The sequence below is a fragment of the Garra rufa genome, chromosome 13 (genome assembly GCF_049309525.1).
Source record: "Garra rufa chromosome 13, GarRuf1.0, whole genome shotgun sequence".
Taxonomy (NCBI): domain Eukaryota; kingdom Metazoa; phylum Chordata; class Actinopteri; order Cypriniformes; family Cyprinidae; genus Garra; species Garra rufa.
The window spans coordinates 4262278-4278524 of NC_133373.1; the positions used below are offsets into that span (position 1 = coordinate 4262278).

The 16247-nt window shown below is 36.0% G+C and overlaps 1 protein-coding gene across 5 annotated transcripts in view; it reads right to left on the bottom strand.

Annotated features, from left to right (window-relative positions):
* The window catches only part of fryl (furry homolog, like), a 132161-nt gene that overhangs the window by 7735 nt on the left and 108179 nt on the right, over positions 1–16247 (bottom strand). For all 5 annotated transcript variants that reach the window (XM_073816671.1, XM_073816672.1, XM_073816670.1 and 2 more), the window contains 6 exons: positions 14255–14437; positions 9260–9642; positions 6481–6688; positions 4678–4827; positions 4448–4546; positions 2052–2120 (listed from right to left, as the gene is read on the bottom strand). In XM_073816671.1, coding sequence (XP_073672772.1) covers positions 2052–2120; positions 4448–4546; positions 4678–4827; positions 6481–6688; positions 9260–9642; positions 14255–14437 — 1092 coding nt within the window. The remainder of the gene's footprint in view (positions 1–2051; positions 2121–4447; positions 4547–4677; positions 4828–6480; positions 6689–9259; positions 9643–14254; positions 14438–16247) is intronic.

The window sequence follows — 16247 nt, forward strand, 5'->3', positions numbered from 1 at the left end:
AAATTTTCGGTATTTAAAAAATCCACATCGTTTAATACATACTTTAGACTGTGGGAGGCACCATTATTTTGATTACGTCAAATGGTTGCACTCAGGAGCTATTGCTGCTACCTGTTACTATTTACACCGCAACACGACTCTGAAAATAAAAAAGAAACGATGACCAGAGCTACTGAAAGAGCTGACAGGTGGCGATGGATATAAACATAGGCTTAAACCAAATGCCGTTCCCCTCAAGGAGTCTAAACACCCCTGGATATCGAGTGAAATCAGCGCTGAGAAACTCCTTCATTGGCTGCGGCGTCATGACAAGCATCACGTTTACATCCTGCCAGGATGGCATCTAGCGTTTCTTGTTTCTGCCGTTTGTAAGCTCTTTCAGTAGCTGTGGTCTACTAAAAGCCTCAAATGCAACAGGACTAAAGTGGAGAGAACAAAGACGCTGGTCTTTAGGAAGTTTTATTCTTCCACAGGCATCTTCCCATTCATTTCTCCTATTTTTATCGCTAGGAAAGCAGTGAAGACTTGTTTTTCTCTTGTTGCCCTTTAACTGAAAATCACAAAAAAAATGCACAATGTGGCAATATTTTATCACGTATCAGTATTTTATTTTCAGAGTTGTGTTGCTGTAAAAATAGCAATAGGTAGAGTCCAAACATTTCACATCATTGAAATAATGGTGCCACCATAGTTCAAAATGCGTATACAACAATGTGGATTTTGTTTTAAAACAATCTGAATCCTTATGGGTTGTCTACTATATATTTCAGTAAGAGACATTATTTTACGTTATATTAAGCCATACAAGTCTTAATACCCGGAGTTCCCTTTATTATTTTTGTAGAAGCCGTAATACTTTTTTTTTTTTTTTTTACAAAATTAAAATTTCAAAATAACAGTATTTGTTTGAAGTTGAAATCTTTTGTAACATTATAAACATATATACTGTAATTTTTCATCAATTTAAAGGATTACTCCACTTCCAAAATAAAAATTTCCTGATAATTTACTCACCCCCAAGTCATCCAAGATCATGTTCATGTCTTTCTTTCTTCAGTCTAAATTAAGTTTTTTGAGGAAAACATTTCAGGATTTTTCTCCATATAGTGGACTTTAATGAATTCAAGGTTAAAAATGCAGTTTCAGAGTAGCTTCAAAGGGCTCTACATAATCCCAGTTGAGGAATAAGGGTCTTATCTAGTGAAACGATCGGTTATTTTCTAAAAAGTACAATTTATATACTTTTTAACCTCAAATGCTTGTCTTGTCTAGCTCTGCGATGTGCATGCATATTCGGTGCACTCCGATTAAATACAGTTAGGGTATATCAAAAAACTCCCATCTCATTTTCTCCTCTAACTTCAAAATTGTCCTACATCGCTCAAGTACTGATCCAGTGTTTACAAATTGAACGTGCAAAGATCATCAAATGCCCTTTACAAAAAAAAAAAAAAAGGTAAAACAGCGATGTAGAATTGTGATCCAATTTTAAAGTTGGAGATGGGAGTTTTTGACATACCCTAAGGTTAAAAAGTGTATAAATATTAATTTACTAAAGAAAATGGCCAATTGTTTTGCTAGATAAGAACCTTATTCCTCACCTGGGATCGTTTAGGCCCTCTGAAGCTGAAATGAAACTGCATTTTTAACCTTCAATCCGTTGAGCACCATTGAAGTCCACTATATGGAGAAAAATCCTAAAATGTTTTTTCTCAAAAAACTTAATTTCTTTGCGACTGAAGAAAGAAAGACATGAATTTTTATTCAGTGCAATTAAAAGTATTTATTTCTTTTGAAAAATATAACAGACCACAAATTTTTTGAACAGTGTACTTTTTTTACATTTTTGGAGAAAATGTACTCAACTGAGTAGAAGAAAGGGGTGTGCAGAACTTCTGTTATAGGTTATAGGTAGCAGAAAAATCAGCTGCCCTTGAATCACCTCTGCTTACATTCTTACAGACTTTCTCACATTCTTTATTTCTCAGTGATGAATATAAATGTTTAGAGGGTGGAGAAGAGGAGAAGGTGCGGAAGTGTTGTTTTTCTACCTGAGCTTGAGTGTTAGGTCGCTGGTTACTGTCTTTATCACCAAAGGTCTTCCTGCAGTTATCCAACCACTGCGAGGGGAAGCAGAAATGAGACACCTTATTAACAAAAAAGCAGTGAAAATTTCTGATGCTGTGAATGTGAGCAAAGACAGACAACGTTTCTGTGAGAGTGAAACAGAAATAGAAGGAGAGACGAATAGTGCGTATGGGAGTGTGCGTGAGCTAAATTAAATAAGAGTCTGCTACTTAGCAAATTAAAGAGGGTCTGTTTAAGCCCAGAGGGGGTCGGCACATTATGCTCTGGAGGCAGGGCCTGTGCCTCATCCAATTACTGTCCTCTAGTCATCCACAATCCCATCTGCCCCCTCTACTCCCCTTCCTGAGCCTGTCCACCCAGCTAAATGATTTAGGGCCTCCGTGAGGCTATTCTTAGTGAGCGTGCATGAAGAGAAATTGGCTGCTGTAGATCCTAGATGGGTGCTAACGGAAACGAACACTGGCTAAATCAACTCACATCCTGATATGATTTAGTAGCCAACAATAACTGCAAAGAGACGTCAAGGAGCATCTTATGATCCTGCACTGTCAGCTTATACTCCTACACTGCATAACCTCAAGATCACCCTTTAAAAGACAAAACTTTAACAAACAAACCACACAGGAATTTCCCAGATTGTTAATAGATTGTCCCAGAATTGGGTATTGCTGAAAACCAGTGTCTGTTTTATGACTTGGAAATAAAAGTTTTAAATATGGATATTTTTCTTACAAAAATGCATTGATTCACTTCAGAAGACTTTTATTAACCAACCGGAGCCATGCACTTTTATTGGACTTCATTCTTCCAACTTTATTTAAAAACCCCATTCACTGTCATTATAAAGCTTGGAAGAGCCAGGATATTTTCAATATTACTCTCATTGTATTCATCTGAAAGAAGAAAGTCATATACACCTAGGATGGCTTGAGGGTGAGTAAATCATAGGATAAGTTTCATTTTTGGGTGAACTATCTTTTTACCCCTTAAAGACCTAGAACATTTTTGGGCCACCTGACGCACCTGTACTTTTCTTTGTTTTTCAAACCTCCTCTAGCAGTCAGCATCAAGAGCCATATATCATTATAAACAAGAGAACTTGGAAGTTTATGTCTAGCTAATTTAAAGTTCCAATTTCCCAATTTTTTTTCCAATTTTCTTTTTGTTTTCTCTAAAAATGTGTGAATTTCCAGAATTTTTAGAAAAACGCAAGCAACAATTGGGTGTTTTTTTTTACTGTGTACTCCAACAAAAACTCCTGAGGTTTGGATTTTTTTCCTTAGAAAATTGTATTTAGGTGTTTTACAATTTCAAAAAAAATATGTACTGTCTACATATAACATTCCCCAAGCAAGTTATAGCCATTTATTACAATATTATTATAGACGCTTTTCATTGAAAAACAGGCTAATTTAGTTTATTACAATATCGATGGGTCCAAAAATGTTTCAGGAGTAAAGTCAGAGTAGAAACAGTGTTATATAATAACAAAACACAGTAAAAAGTTGACTTTTCCAGAAAAATATATTCTTACTCCGAGTTTGAACAATAAACACAAACAAGTTGTAAAAACAATTGCACGAATTGTCTTGTGCAACAAAAATACAAACTATTTCAAATTATTTACAAACTACACACAAAATAAGAGCAAAACATACCGAGTACAACAGAAAAAAAGTGTGCAAATGATCTTTACAAACTATATAAGAATTAGTTACATAATATAACAACCAAATAGATCAATCCGCTGGCTGTAGTCTGTGTCAGAATCTATTCTATTACACCTAGCGATGCGAAAACCTAAGTTCTAGTGCTTTACTCAATATATACTGCTGTTTTCATTCTTGTTTTTGGTTTGTGTTATGTCAAAGTGCTCTGTCGTGTGTATTTCTGTGCTTTTTCAAAGAGTGCTGTCATGCAAATGTGTTATTTTGTGTTTGTTTTCATGCACGCAAGACGCACTTTACTTTCACTTTGCGTTTGTTCAAATTTCCAAACAAACTAATTGGTGGTTCAACAGACCAAAAACTCTTTATTGGTTGATAGATGACTGTTTGAACCAATCTGGGCACGGGGGTGGGACTAAGCATCAACAATCGTTCCTGTTTGGCTAAGAGGATCAAAATGCATCGAATCAATGCTGAACAAAATGTGATGTAATCAAGAAAAGAGGAGAATGTCTGCATTATGAGACTGAGCATTCAAATTGGATTAGCGGTTCAAAAGTTATTAAACATTTAAGAACAATAGTTATTTTTAGCTGAGGGCGGCTGTCTTGGTCTTCGAGGGTTAAAGCACACAGCTCACAAACACTAATATTACACACTGATATATTACTGAAGTTAGTACTGTATCTCACCTGTTCAGCTGTTTCTCTCTTGCTGTTGTAAGTATCCAGATGCTCTTGTAACTCCAATACACTAAACTTCAGAGTCTCCAAGAGCCCACAGGAGACCAGCTAAAACATACACAGTTCAATATTTTACTAAATACATCACATATATAAAGTCATTGTAAACAGGCATTAGTAACTACACAAACATCAACAAACTGTCATTTTTAGGTGAGGTGCAGGAAGTGTACACTCACAGTTTCAGCATCTAGTAGGACTGTGGGACACTGAGAGCAGGAGGTCATGACCTCTAGGGAGCTTAGGAACTGGTTTCCCATCCGTTGGAGCCCCTCGCCAAGGAATCGTACTGAGGCATGGGTAATCGAGTCAAATTTTCTCTGAATGTGCTAAAGAGACAGGAGAGAATCAACTCAGTAGTGCAGAAAAAACATGAAGCCAAATATCAAGCTATGGTAAATATCGCTTAGACAAATTTGATTATGAAATAATTTAATTGTGTATTTAGGATACATAAAAATGCTACAAATTAAATTAGCTGTATGGAAACACAGTGGAGTCTAAGAATTAGTTCTAAAAATGCTTAAAATGGTGATTTGAGAACTACATTTGGTAATGATGGTTCAGAATTATAAATATAAATTATAAGTAGTAGACAAATAAACTAATGACAGTTAAATGTGTGTTTATGAGTCCATACAGCCAAAATCGGGCATAGTTTAAGTAGAATATCATTCTAATATTCAGACTTGCTGCTCAAAAAGCACTTATTATTATGCTGAAAACAGCTAAGAGATTTTTTTTTTTTCAGTTTTCTTTGATAAATAAAGTTCAGAACAGCATTTATCTGAAATAGAAATCTTTTGTAACATTATAAATGCCTTTATCAACACCTTTGATCAATTTAAAGCATCCTTGCTAAATAAATGTATTTATTTCTGTAATTCTCCATATAAATGGTAATCTTTGGATATTTCTATTCATCAAAGAATCCTAAAAATGTACTCAAGTGTTTTAAATATTGGTAATAATAATAATAATAATAATAATAATAATAATAATAAAATGTTTCTTGAACAGCAAATCAGCATATTAGAATGATTTTTGAAGGATCAGGTGACACTGAAGACTGGAGTAATGATGCTAAAAATTCAGCTTTGAAATCACAGAAATAAATTACATGTTAAAATATATTCAAATAGAAAACAATTATTTTAAATAGTAAAAATATTTCACATTTTTACTGTTTTTGCTGCACTTTGAATCAAATGAATGCAGGATTGGTGAGCAGAAGAGATTTAATTAAAAAACATTAAAAAAAACTTTTAACTGCTAGTGTATATTTTAAAATGTAATTCATTCTTGTTATGGAAAAGCTGAATTTTCAACATCATTACTCCAGTCTTTAGTGTCACATGATTGTTCAGAAATCATTCCAATATGCAGATTTTCTGCTCAGGAAACATTTCTTATAATTTCAATGATGAAAACAGTCACGATTTTTTGCTAATTAGACAGTTGAGAAACAGCATTTATCAGATATCTTTTGTAACATTATAAATTTCTTTATTTTTTATCAATTCAATTAATCCTTGTTGAATAAAAGATTCCAGATTTTTGAACTGTAGTGTATCTGCAGAAAACTGTATATTAAAATTGTGACCCTGGACCACAAAACCAGTCATAAAGGTAAATTTTTAGAAATTGAGAGCTGAATAAATAAGCCTTTTATTGACGTATGGTGTTAGGATAGGACAATATTTGGTCGAGACACAACTATTTGGAAAAACTGCAATCTGAGGATGCAAAAAAATCAAAATACTGAGAAAATTGCATTTAAAGTTGTCCAAAAGAAGTTCTTAGCAATGCATATTACTAATCAAAAATTACGTTTTGATATATTTGCGGTAGGAAATGTACAAATATCTTATAATAATTTTGACTCATACAATGTATTTTTGGCTATTGCTACAAATATACCCGTGCTACTTAAGCCTGGTTTTGTGGTCCATGGTCACAATTAATGTAATGTGCATTTTTACCTGGAAGAGTCGTGAGAATACATGGAAGGTGTAAACAGCACAAGACCCATCCGAGTCGGACAACATCTGGTTGACATGGCAACGCCAGGCATCCTCCTCGTCGTCATAGGCTACGGGTTGGAATGCTGCCAAAATAGCCGAAAGAAAGGGCGACGGAGGTGGTGAGGCCTGGAGTTCAGGAAAGCCGTCTGCGTCACCCTCATCTTGACTGTAAACAGAAATGGAAAGAGCAAGACTCAGACACCTATAGAGACACGAGCACCAACACAAAGCATTACATCATTCACAAAGAAAAAAACGTAAACAGAGACACGCTGTTCTTTCTATCAAGCTCTCCCTCCTCTCTCTCTCGCTCACTGCAGATGTCTCTCGCTGCGCTGCAGTGTTGTTACAGTCTAAATCTACTGCAGAGGCACAGAAAAACAAAATAAGCACACACTTACAGGCCTGTAGGGCCGAAGAGCTTGATGAAGCAGACCGAATAGAAGAATCTGAGACCTGTGCTGCTGAAAGATGTGGAGGACATTGTCTTCATCTTCATCCTCACTAACAGATTTTAGCCTTCCCGCTCTGATGCTTTTTTCAACGTTCGCTCTCCGAGCTTTTCACCTCACGTGTTAGCCTAAATTCTCCCGCTGCGTTTGTGACGTTCTCTGTTTTTCCCTTTTACTCCCTCCCCCACTCGCTGCTGCGCCGCACAAGAGCGGTTCCCACACACGCGGCTACAGGCTCTCCTTCTGTTAAATGGATCTTGAGGACAGAAAGTTGCCAGGAACAACTTAAGAAAGGCCCTCGTCATGCAGTGCATGCGCAAAAATCTAATTAGACCCTTTGTTGAACCACTGCCTATGATTTTTATTAATCGATCAAGGGAGAGCCGGACACATCAGGGGTTTGAGGATGATATATAGCACTGCAGAGTAAGGAGGAAGTGTGTGTCTAAGAATGAATACAGTGAGTTTGTGGGGGGATTTTCTGATGTGCTTGCGTATAGATGGCTGACCTTCAAGAGCAATGATGTTGCCAAGTATGAGATCACCATTCATGGCGTTAATAAAACGCATGCATTATTCACGGCAGAAGAAAAGCAATACGTCAAATGGATTTAAACTGTGCGAGAGTGAGCAAAAACAAGTCAAAAGCGAACAACGGTACACTCCTAAAAATAAAGGTGCTTTAAAAGGTCCATAGAATAACAAAGAACTCCACAATTCCACAAAGAACCATTCATCTCTTTCTTACCTTTTTATAATCTGAAGAACCTTCTTTAACCACAAAGAACATTTGTGTGTGAAACAGAGCAGTTCTTCAGATGTTAAAGGTTCTTTATGGAACCATTTAGACAAAGAGTGTTCTTCTATGGCATTGGGAAGCACCTTTATTTTTAAGAGTGCAAGTACAGCTGTAAATGGGGTCCAGAACCATACATTAGAGTCAATTTTTGGGCATTGAGATTTATGCATCATATGAAAGCTCAATATATAAGCTTTCCATTGATGCATGGCTTGTTAGGATAGGACAATATTTGGCTAAATATCTGGTGCCAAAAATGAAGTTCTTAGCAATGGATATTAGTAGAAAAAAATTAAGTTGTGATATATTTACAGTAGATAAATATATGGATAATGATTGATACTGATGATCGAATCTATTATCTACAAAAAATATTGAGGTTTGCCATCACAGTTACAAATTATATTTTAAAAATGTATTTAAATAGCAAAGACCTATTTTAAATTGTAGTACAATAATCCTGTTTTACTGTATTTTATTTTAAACAAACAACTGTTTAATGGACAAATGGTTGCATTGTTATAGCCATTTGTATGTTTTTCCCTTTTATAGCGTCACCAAGTGGCCAATCTAGATTGAGCTTTTTCATAAGTGATTTGAGCGTGGCGAAGATATCTCATTCCGTTCAAAAGTTATAGCCATTTTGGTAAAAGCGTCCTTGCCCCTTTCAAACTTTTTGGCTTCCCTTCGCAACAGATTTTTAATAATTATTGATATTCACTCTCAGAGAATCTTTCTGCACTCTGTTGGTTCCGACTGGTCAAAAAACCTAGGACTAGTTCGCAAAAGTAGATTTTTCAAAAAAAAAAAAATCAAAAATACTCGAAAAATTTGTGACGATCAAATTCGATTTGCATGCGTTTTGTCCGGCGTGAGCCAAGAATTCCAACAACAAAAGACACTTGAGCCTGCGACTAATGGTTTAGGAGTTATAAGCAACTTTGTACCTTTGAGTACGCTGTAGCAGCCCCATTAGGCCAAGCTCTACGACTTACGGTTCGGTCTGCCCAATTTTAAAACAAAATAGTTCTTTGTGCCATTTTATTTCTACCACACTTCTAAAACATTGTGAGCAGCCTAACTAGAAAATAACTGGTTCTTTCTTCTACTTCATAAAACCACAAAAACAACAGCGCATAAAAGTATTTTCAGCAACAGTACCTTAAAACTAATGGTCGGCCAATATTATTATTATTATATTTTTTTTTTTGCCCTACTGACCAATAATAAGGAATAAAAGGTGTCTGGCGGGCCTTTAATGGACTCTGTTTTTCATAACTGATCATTTCTAATGTTGTGCTTCATGTGAGAAGAGCTAATTGTGTAACCAGGCAAGTGTATAACACATGCACTTTGGTTAGGATGCTGCCTTGAAGGTAGCTGTCTACACAGGTAGTTGACAAAAAAGAGGAAGGTTTCGGAACAGAGCCATGTCTGACTCAACTTTCAACCCCATTAATGATCACTACAGAAATTGCTGACCAACCTGGACATGCCAAAAAAATCCGCCTCTTCTTCCTCGCACCTATCATCTAGCTCTTTCAGAGCCAGCGTCACGTCCTCCTCACATACTGAATCGGGGGCCGAGTCCAGAACGAGGGGCAGGATGGTCTCCTCCTCACACATGGAGTCCAAGGTGGAGTCTATAATGGGGGGTGGCAGCACCGGCTCGTCATCATAGAGGGATCCAGGCGGACTGTCCACAGCCGGCGGAGGAGGGGGCGCTGGGTCCAGGTCGTCGGTGGGGTCCTGGGAGTCAGGTAAGTCACAAAGCTCAGGGCGGTCTGAGGGTAGAGGAGGGGCACTGCCAAACCCCGTATCCTCACTGACACTGCTGCTCAATTCATCCGTTGCAGTTACACTGGCATCCTGTAATTGTGAACATGACAGTACAGGGGAGTCAGGACCGGGGGGAAAAGGGAAACATGTATTTTGGGGACATTATACTCTAATAAACTGAGTCTTTGAAAGTTTCTGTGAGCACTAAGCACAACACTCCAGAGCTCATTTATTTTTACTGAAATAGAAAAGACTTTTTATTTGGGTGCACATCCAGGGTGGTGAACATTACACTTGGAGTGAAAATCACCAAGGGACACTTAAGCACAGCCACTCACAAAATGGCCTTGGTGTAAGCGCTCAGTGCTATTATGAGGGGAAAAATCAATAATGGTACGAGGCTAATCTTTCACCATTGACTTACGATGCAAATGCGGCCAGCCGAGGAATAAACCTGTGACATCAGAGGATCTATATTAAATGGACCACTGTATTTCCATTCATAAATCACATGAATGCACTGAGCTAAATAGCAGCTATGACTATAAAATCCATCAAACTCATGGGGAAACATCTTTAGCCTGAGCCTCATAACATATCTGACAATCAGGATTCATGTTTATGAATGGGCTCCATGAACACCATGAATAGCTAGTTTTATCTTTACTTTATGAAACCACAAAAATAACAGCGCGTGAAGTCTTCAGCAATAGTAGCTTAAAAGGAATGGTTGGATTTTCCTTTTTATTTTTGGATAGCTTATGCTAACATCTTAAAATAGGGTGGCCGATGGCATATATAAAGTGGACATATGTAACCCAGGACCACAAAACCAGTCTTAAGTAGCACAGGTATATTTGTAGCAACAGCCAAAAATACATTGTATGAGTCAAAATGATCAATTTCTCTTTTCTGCCAAAAATCATTAGGATATTGTTAAGATCATGATCCATGAAAATATTTTCTAAATTTCCTACCATAAATATATAAAAATTTAATTTTTGATTAGCAATATGCATTGCTAAGAACTTAACTTTTTTAATTTTATCTTTCAACTTTAAAGGCGATTTCCAGTATTTAGATTTTTTTGCACCCTCAGATTTCAGAGTTTCAGCTTTTAGATGTATAAATCTCAATTAAAAAATAAATTTACCCTAATGACTAGTTTTGTGGTCCAGGGTCACATATTAGATACCCATCCATTTATTATCTCTTGTCCTTTGTAGGTTATATATCACAGCATTTGATTTATAAATAGTAAACAACATGTAGATATTAAATTTATTTTACATAAGATGTACTATATTAATAAATATTTATTAAATAAATAAACAAACGTGTAAAATAAACATCTATATTTAAGATAGCAACGTCTTGATTACTATACTCTTTAGAGAAATTGTTTAAAGCATGACATTAAAGCATCACATTAAGTAAAGTAAGAAAAAGGAAGTTATAAATGGGAAATGTATGGAAGCCTATTTCTGCCACTGAATAAAAAATAAAAAAGGTTTTTGTTACTTTGTATCTCACAATTTAGATTTTTCTCTTCTTTTTTCGCAATTCTGAGAAATAAAGTCAGTATTGCGTGATATAAACTCACAAATATAAGAAAAAAAGTCGGAATTGTGAGATAAAGTCACAATTACGACTTTATATCTCTCAATTCTGAGAAATGAAGTCGAAATTGGGACAAACTCTCAACTGTGAGTTAAGTCAGAATTGTGAGATATAAACTCTCAATTCTATGATCATATCAGTCTTTTTTCTCCTCAGAACTGAACTTTATAACTCACAATTGTCACAATTCTGAGAAAAAAGTCAGAATTGCAAGATAAAAACTCGCAATTGCAAGAAATAAAGTTTATATCCCTCAATTCTGACTTTATATCTCGCAATTCTGACTTCATAACTCGCAATTATGAGTTTATATCAAACAATTCTGAGGAAAAAAAGTCTTATATGATGCAATTCTAAGAAAAAAGTCAGAACTGAGAAACGTAAGCTTGCAATTGGGAGAAAAAAAGTCGCAATTAGTTTTTTTATTTTTTATTCAGTGACAGAAATGGGCTTCCATAGAAATGGGAGACCCTGTGATCCTAGCATTGCAAATAAAAGAGCCCCAAACATAAAAACTAATGCTAATTTAACAGAAAAATGCCAAATATTGGCAATATATTGGTCGGCCACTACTTACAATTAATTGGCTAAAGGTTCAAACTTCAACCAATGTCACATGAGCTCAGTAGTCAGTAAAACTCTAAATGTTTAAGATGTATGCCAGACATTATCATTAAGTTAAATTCCAGCACACAACATGAATGACTTTAAAACATCTCTGGGAACAAACTGTTCCATCTCAGACTCATGTTTTATTCAAACATACTTTAAAAGAGACAACCAAACATCTAATTGAACAAACTTGAGTTTCTTTTTTTCTTCTCCTCCTCCTCCTGTCTATTTATGAGTCTAATGCATTAGGAGAAGAAGGGAGGGTGGCGTGGAGCCAAAGTAGAGGCGGTATTAGAGAAAGCTTTTAGGCGTTCTTGGCTGTGGTGGCCAAGCAGATGAGTAAGACTATCGATGGTTTTATCTGGACTCATTACGCTAAGAGCTGGAGAATGACAGGCGAGATGCCCTTGAGCTGATATTGAGGTATGACTGGACTGGACTCAACTGGTCTTGGCTGGACTGAGTAGCTATTGATCAAAAGTTGTTCATTCATTAACATCAACAGGAGGAGTATTCTGCTATGAATTGCGAACAGAGGGGACACACAAACTGAAAATCATCTGAACAGTGATGGTTGTGATCCTAACATCCTAAAAGATCATATCATTGCATCATTAAAACATCAACCACATGAACCGCAATAATAGATATCAGCAGTTAGTTAAGTTACAGTGTTAGTGACATGGCTGGCTAAAGCCTGTTAGCAGTCTTTATTATTCACTCAGTTGAGCTGTGCCTTTTTTACTTGACTACTACTGCATGCTCTTTAATTTAAAGGAGTAGTTCACCCCAAATTGTCGCCACTTATTCATCCTTATGCCAAAAGGCATGACACTGAAACACAAACAGATACACTTCGAAGAATCTTCACACTGCACTTTCCTTACAATGAAAGCATAAAGTGACCAGGGGTTGTCAGGCTTTAAAAAGAACACAAAAGAGATCCATAAAAGCGGTCTAAACCACTTGCTATATACAAAGTCTTCTGAAGTCATCTGTAATGTAGTCAAAATTCATTCAAAGCTTTCCTTTCTACTGCAGATCTCACATATGTGACCCTAAACCACAAAACCAGTCTTAAGTAGCAAGGGTATATTTGTAGGATTAGCCAAAAATACACTGTATTTTTCTTTTATGCCAAAACTCGTTAGGATATTATGTAAAGATCATGTTCCATGAAGATATTTTGTAAATTTCCTACTGTAGGTATATCAAAACGTAATTTTTGATTAGTAATATGCATTGCTAAGAACTTCATTTGGACAACTTTAAAGGCGATTTTCTCTATATTTAGATTTTTTTGCACTGATTCTAGATTTTTTTAATAGTCTGCCAAATATTGTCCTATCCTAATAAGCAATATATCAATGGAAAGCTTATTTAGCTTTTAGATGATGAATAAATCTCAATTTCAAATTGACCCTCATGACTGGTTTTGTGGTCCAGGGTCACATATTTAAATTTGATGACAAAAACAGAGAATGCCATTGGTTCAGATGAAATTTCAGCCCGTTTATGATATAAAATCTATCATATTGATTCAAAAGACTTGAAATATAATGCATAAATAATAAGGACTAATAGGATTTTTTTTATAGTTCTGGAGCTTGACAGCACATGATGACTTGCTTTCATTCTACGGAAAATAAATCTGCATGAACTTTCTTCAAAATCTCTTCATTTGTGTTCCACTGAAAAAAAAAAAAACATGAGGGCGAGCAAATAATGACAATTCCTGGGTGAATGATTCCTTTAACAGGGATTTAAAAGGACAAAATCAACATACATGAGTTTTTGCTAATTTTCTACATTGTTTAACCTCATCCCTAGCTGCGTTTACAGGCACTTCTGAAACTTTTTGCAAATGTCTAAACTTATATATGTAAAACAGTCAGGGAAGATGAAGAAGAAAATGCGCATAAAACTCATGTTTGCAAATTCTGCCTTTCAAACCTCATAGAATGGTGTGTTTTCACTAATACTCACGATGAGGTTGCAGGTCCATGGATAGAAGTGAGCGGTCTTCGTCAGAGCCTAAAGTGTGTTAGCGTCTGTGTTTTTCAACCTTTCTGGGACCAAATTTGCAGTAGTTCTAGCACAGCAGGCCTGAGGTGTATGTTTGTCTTTGATAATCTCTTCCCCAATCAAACATCAAGCAGGCAAGCAAGCCCCACCCTCATAGCAGTTAATCAATATCTAAAGTCAACGATGGCAGGCATCCTATTAAGCAACACCCAGTGCGAGGAAAAGAGAATATGTGCCAGTATTCTGGCAGAGGAAACGGATAGTGCCCAGTGTTCAAAATGCAACACTTTCAGGAAACACTTTAGCAGCAAAGTCTTGACATTGACACTTTTGGATGATACAGGGAATTTGATAGGTAAGAAAATAGCACCACAAGAGAGCAAAGAGCAAATAGCTATATAGCACCCGTGCACCACAATTTATTGAGACTCCTGATTGATCCCACCTCAGGCAGCTGGCTGCTATTGCTGTCAGAGTGGGCGGTCTCAGGGGCGGGGCTGTATGGGCGGGGCAGCAGCGGAGTGGGCGTGGCTTCTTCAGTCAGGACGCTGCTGGAGGACTCTTGCGACTGCTGGAGGGAGTCCATATGATTGGATATGGCATCATCTGTCGCTGAATCACTATTAAGCTGCGTAAAAAGAAAAAATTATTAATATTTAGCAAAAGACTGTTGCATAATACATCTGCATAATAGAATTCTCTGCACTAATGTAAGTGTTATGCACCATGCACATATAACAGATCAATAAAAAGTAGTTACTGAGTTCTTCAGAGTACTTCTTATTACTTGTCTTTTATCATGACAACATGCGACATGCCAGAAAAATAACATGAGCCTGGCAAGACCAATTACATTTCAACTTTCAGTCTTGTTCAAACAGTAGGAGGAAAGAGACAAAAACAGGAAAAGGAAAATGACTTTCACTCAGCATCAGTTTTCATAAGCTCTGCTTAGTAGCTCATGCCCCATAGCAAGCGAAAGGGTGAATTTATTAGAGGTTTTATATATTAAAAAAAAAAAAATTTACATCTAAACATTCATGCAGAAAACTATTTGAAGGCCCACGTGGAATATGCAGATTTTTTTGCATTTCCTGCTTTAAGTGAATAAACTTGTTAAAATGTGTTCAATTAATGTCTAGAAGAAACTATGTGATTTGCAGTCTGGACGAGCCAATGCTATTTGTTAAAACTAATTTTGCATAAAATTTCACAGTGTAAGATGGGCACAGATGCTGATTTTTGTGGCTTATGTTCCTATGTGAGTTTGTTGTGTTCAGAACAAGTTGAAAGTGTGTACGATGCCCAGTTTTCTCCACAACCATTTACAATGTTGGCAAGTGTTTGATATCTAGTGATTTAAACAGTGCTGTCAATCGATTAAAAAATTAACTAATTAAACATTTTCTGAAATTAATTGTGATTAATCCCACCTAAGTTTTTAAATACAGTTTTGTTTTATATTGCAACAATTTCAAATTCAATCTAATATATGATATGATATCAACACATTTCTAATATATGTAAATTTTTTTATGACTGAAGGTATCACTGATGTCTCTGGAAATTGTTATTTTTTCCTTTTCCTTTTAATCATTGGCTATAGCCACTGACTGAGAGCTATCAATTTTAACATTTATTATACTTTATTTATTATAAAAAATAACTTCTAATTTAAGTGAACTTAAAACAACCTTCACATGAACTCATTATTAACCTGTGCCCTTCAGCAATATACAGAAAAAGAAGTTATCAAACACTAAGTACTAAATTAAATATATATGAATCTTTAAAGTTACTAAAGTTATTGATTTCCTCTTTTTTCTTTTGATCATTGATTAACAGAAATTAAAGCAGCTGGGTTATTAGCTTATTTGGCTGATATTACTTTAAGAGCTGCCGCTGCTGAACGTGATGTTGATTTTTCTCCATATAGTGGACTTTTATGGTGCCCCAAGTTTGAACTTCCAAAACGCTGTTTAAATGCGGCTTTAAATGAGGAATTTTAATTTATTAAAACGAGGAAGAAGAGTCTTATCTAGCGAAACATTTTTTTTTTTAACCTCAAATGCTCGTCTGGTCTTGCTCTGCCTGTTTTTTCCGGTTTAAGACAGTTGGGGTATGTCGAAAAACTCCCATCTTATTTTCTCCCTCAACTTAAAAAATCATTTCAAGACCCTTCTTCCTTGGCGGGGATCATTTATATTCACATTTTGGGATCGTTTGAAGTCACATTTAAACTACATTTTGGAAGTTCAAGCTCGGGGCACCATAGAAGTCCACTATATGGAGAAAAATCCTGAAAAAAGAAAGACATGAACATCTTGGATGACAAGGGGGTGAGACATTATCTGGAAGTAAACTTCTTTAATATTAAATAATGCCGCATTTGTGCGTGCAATTAAAGTGTGCATGCTACAAACACAGTACAACGGCTG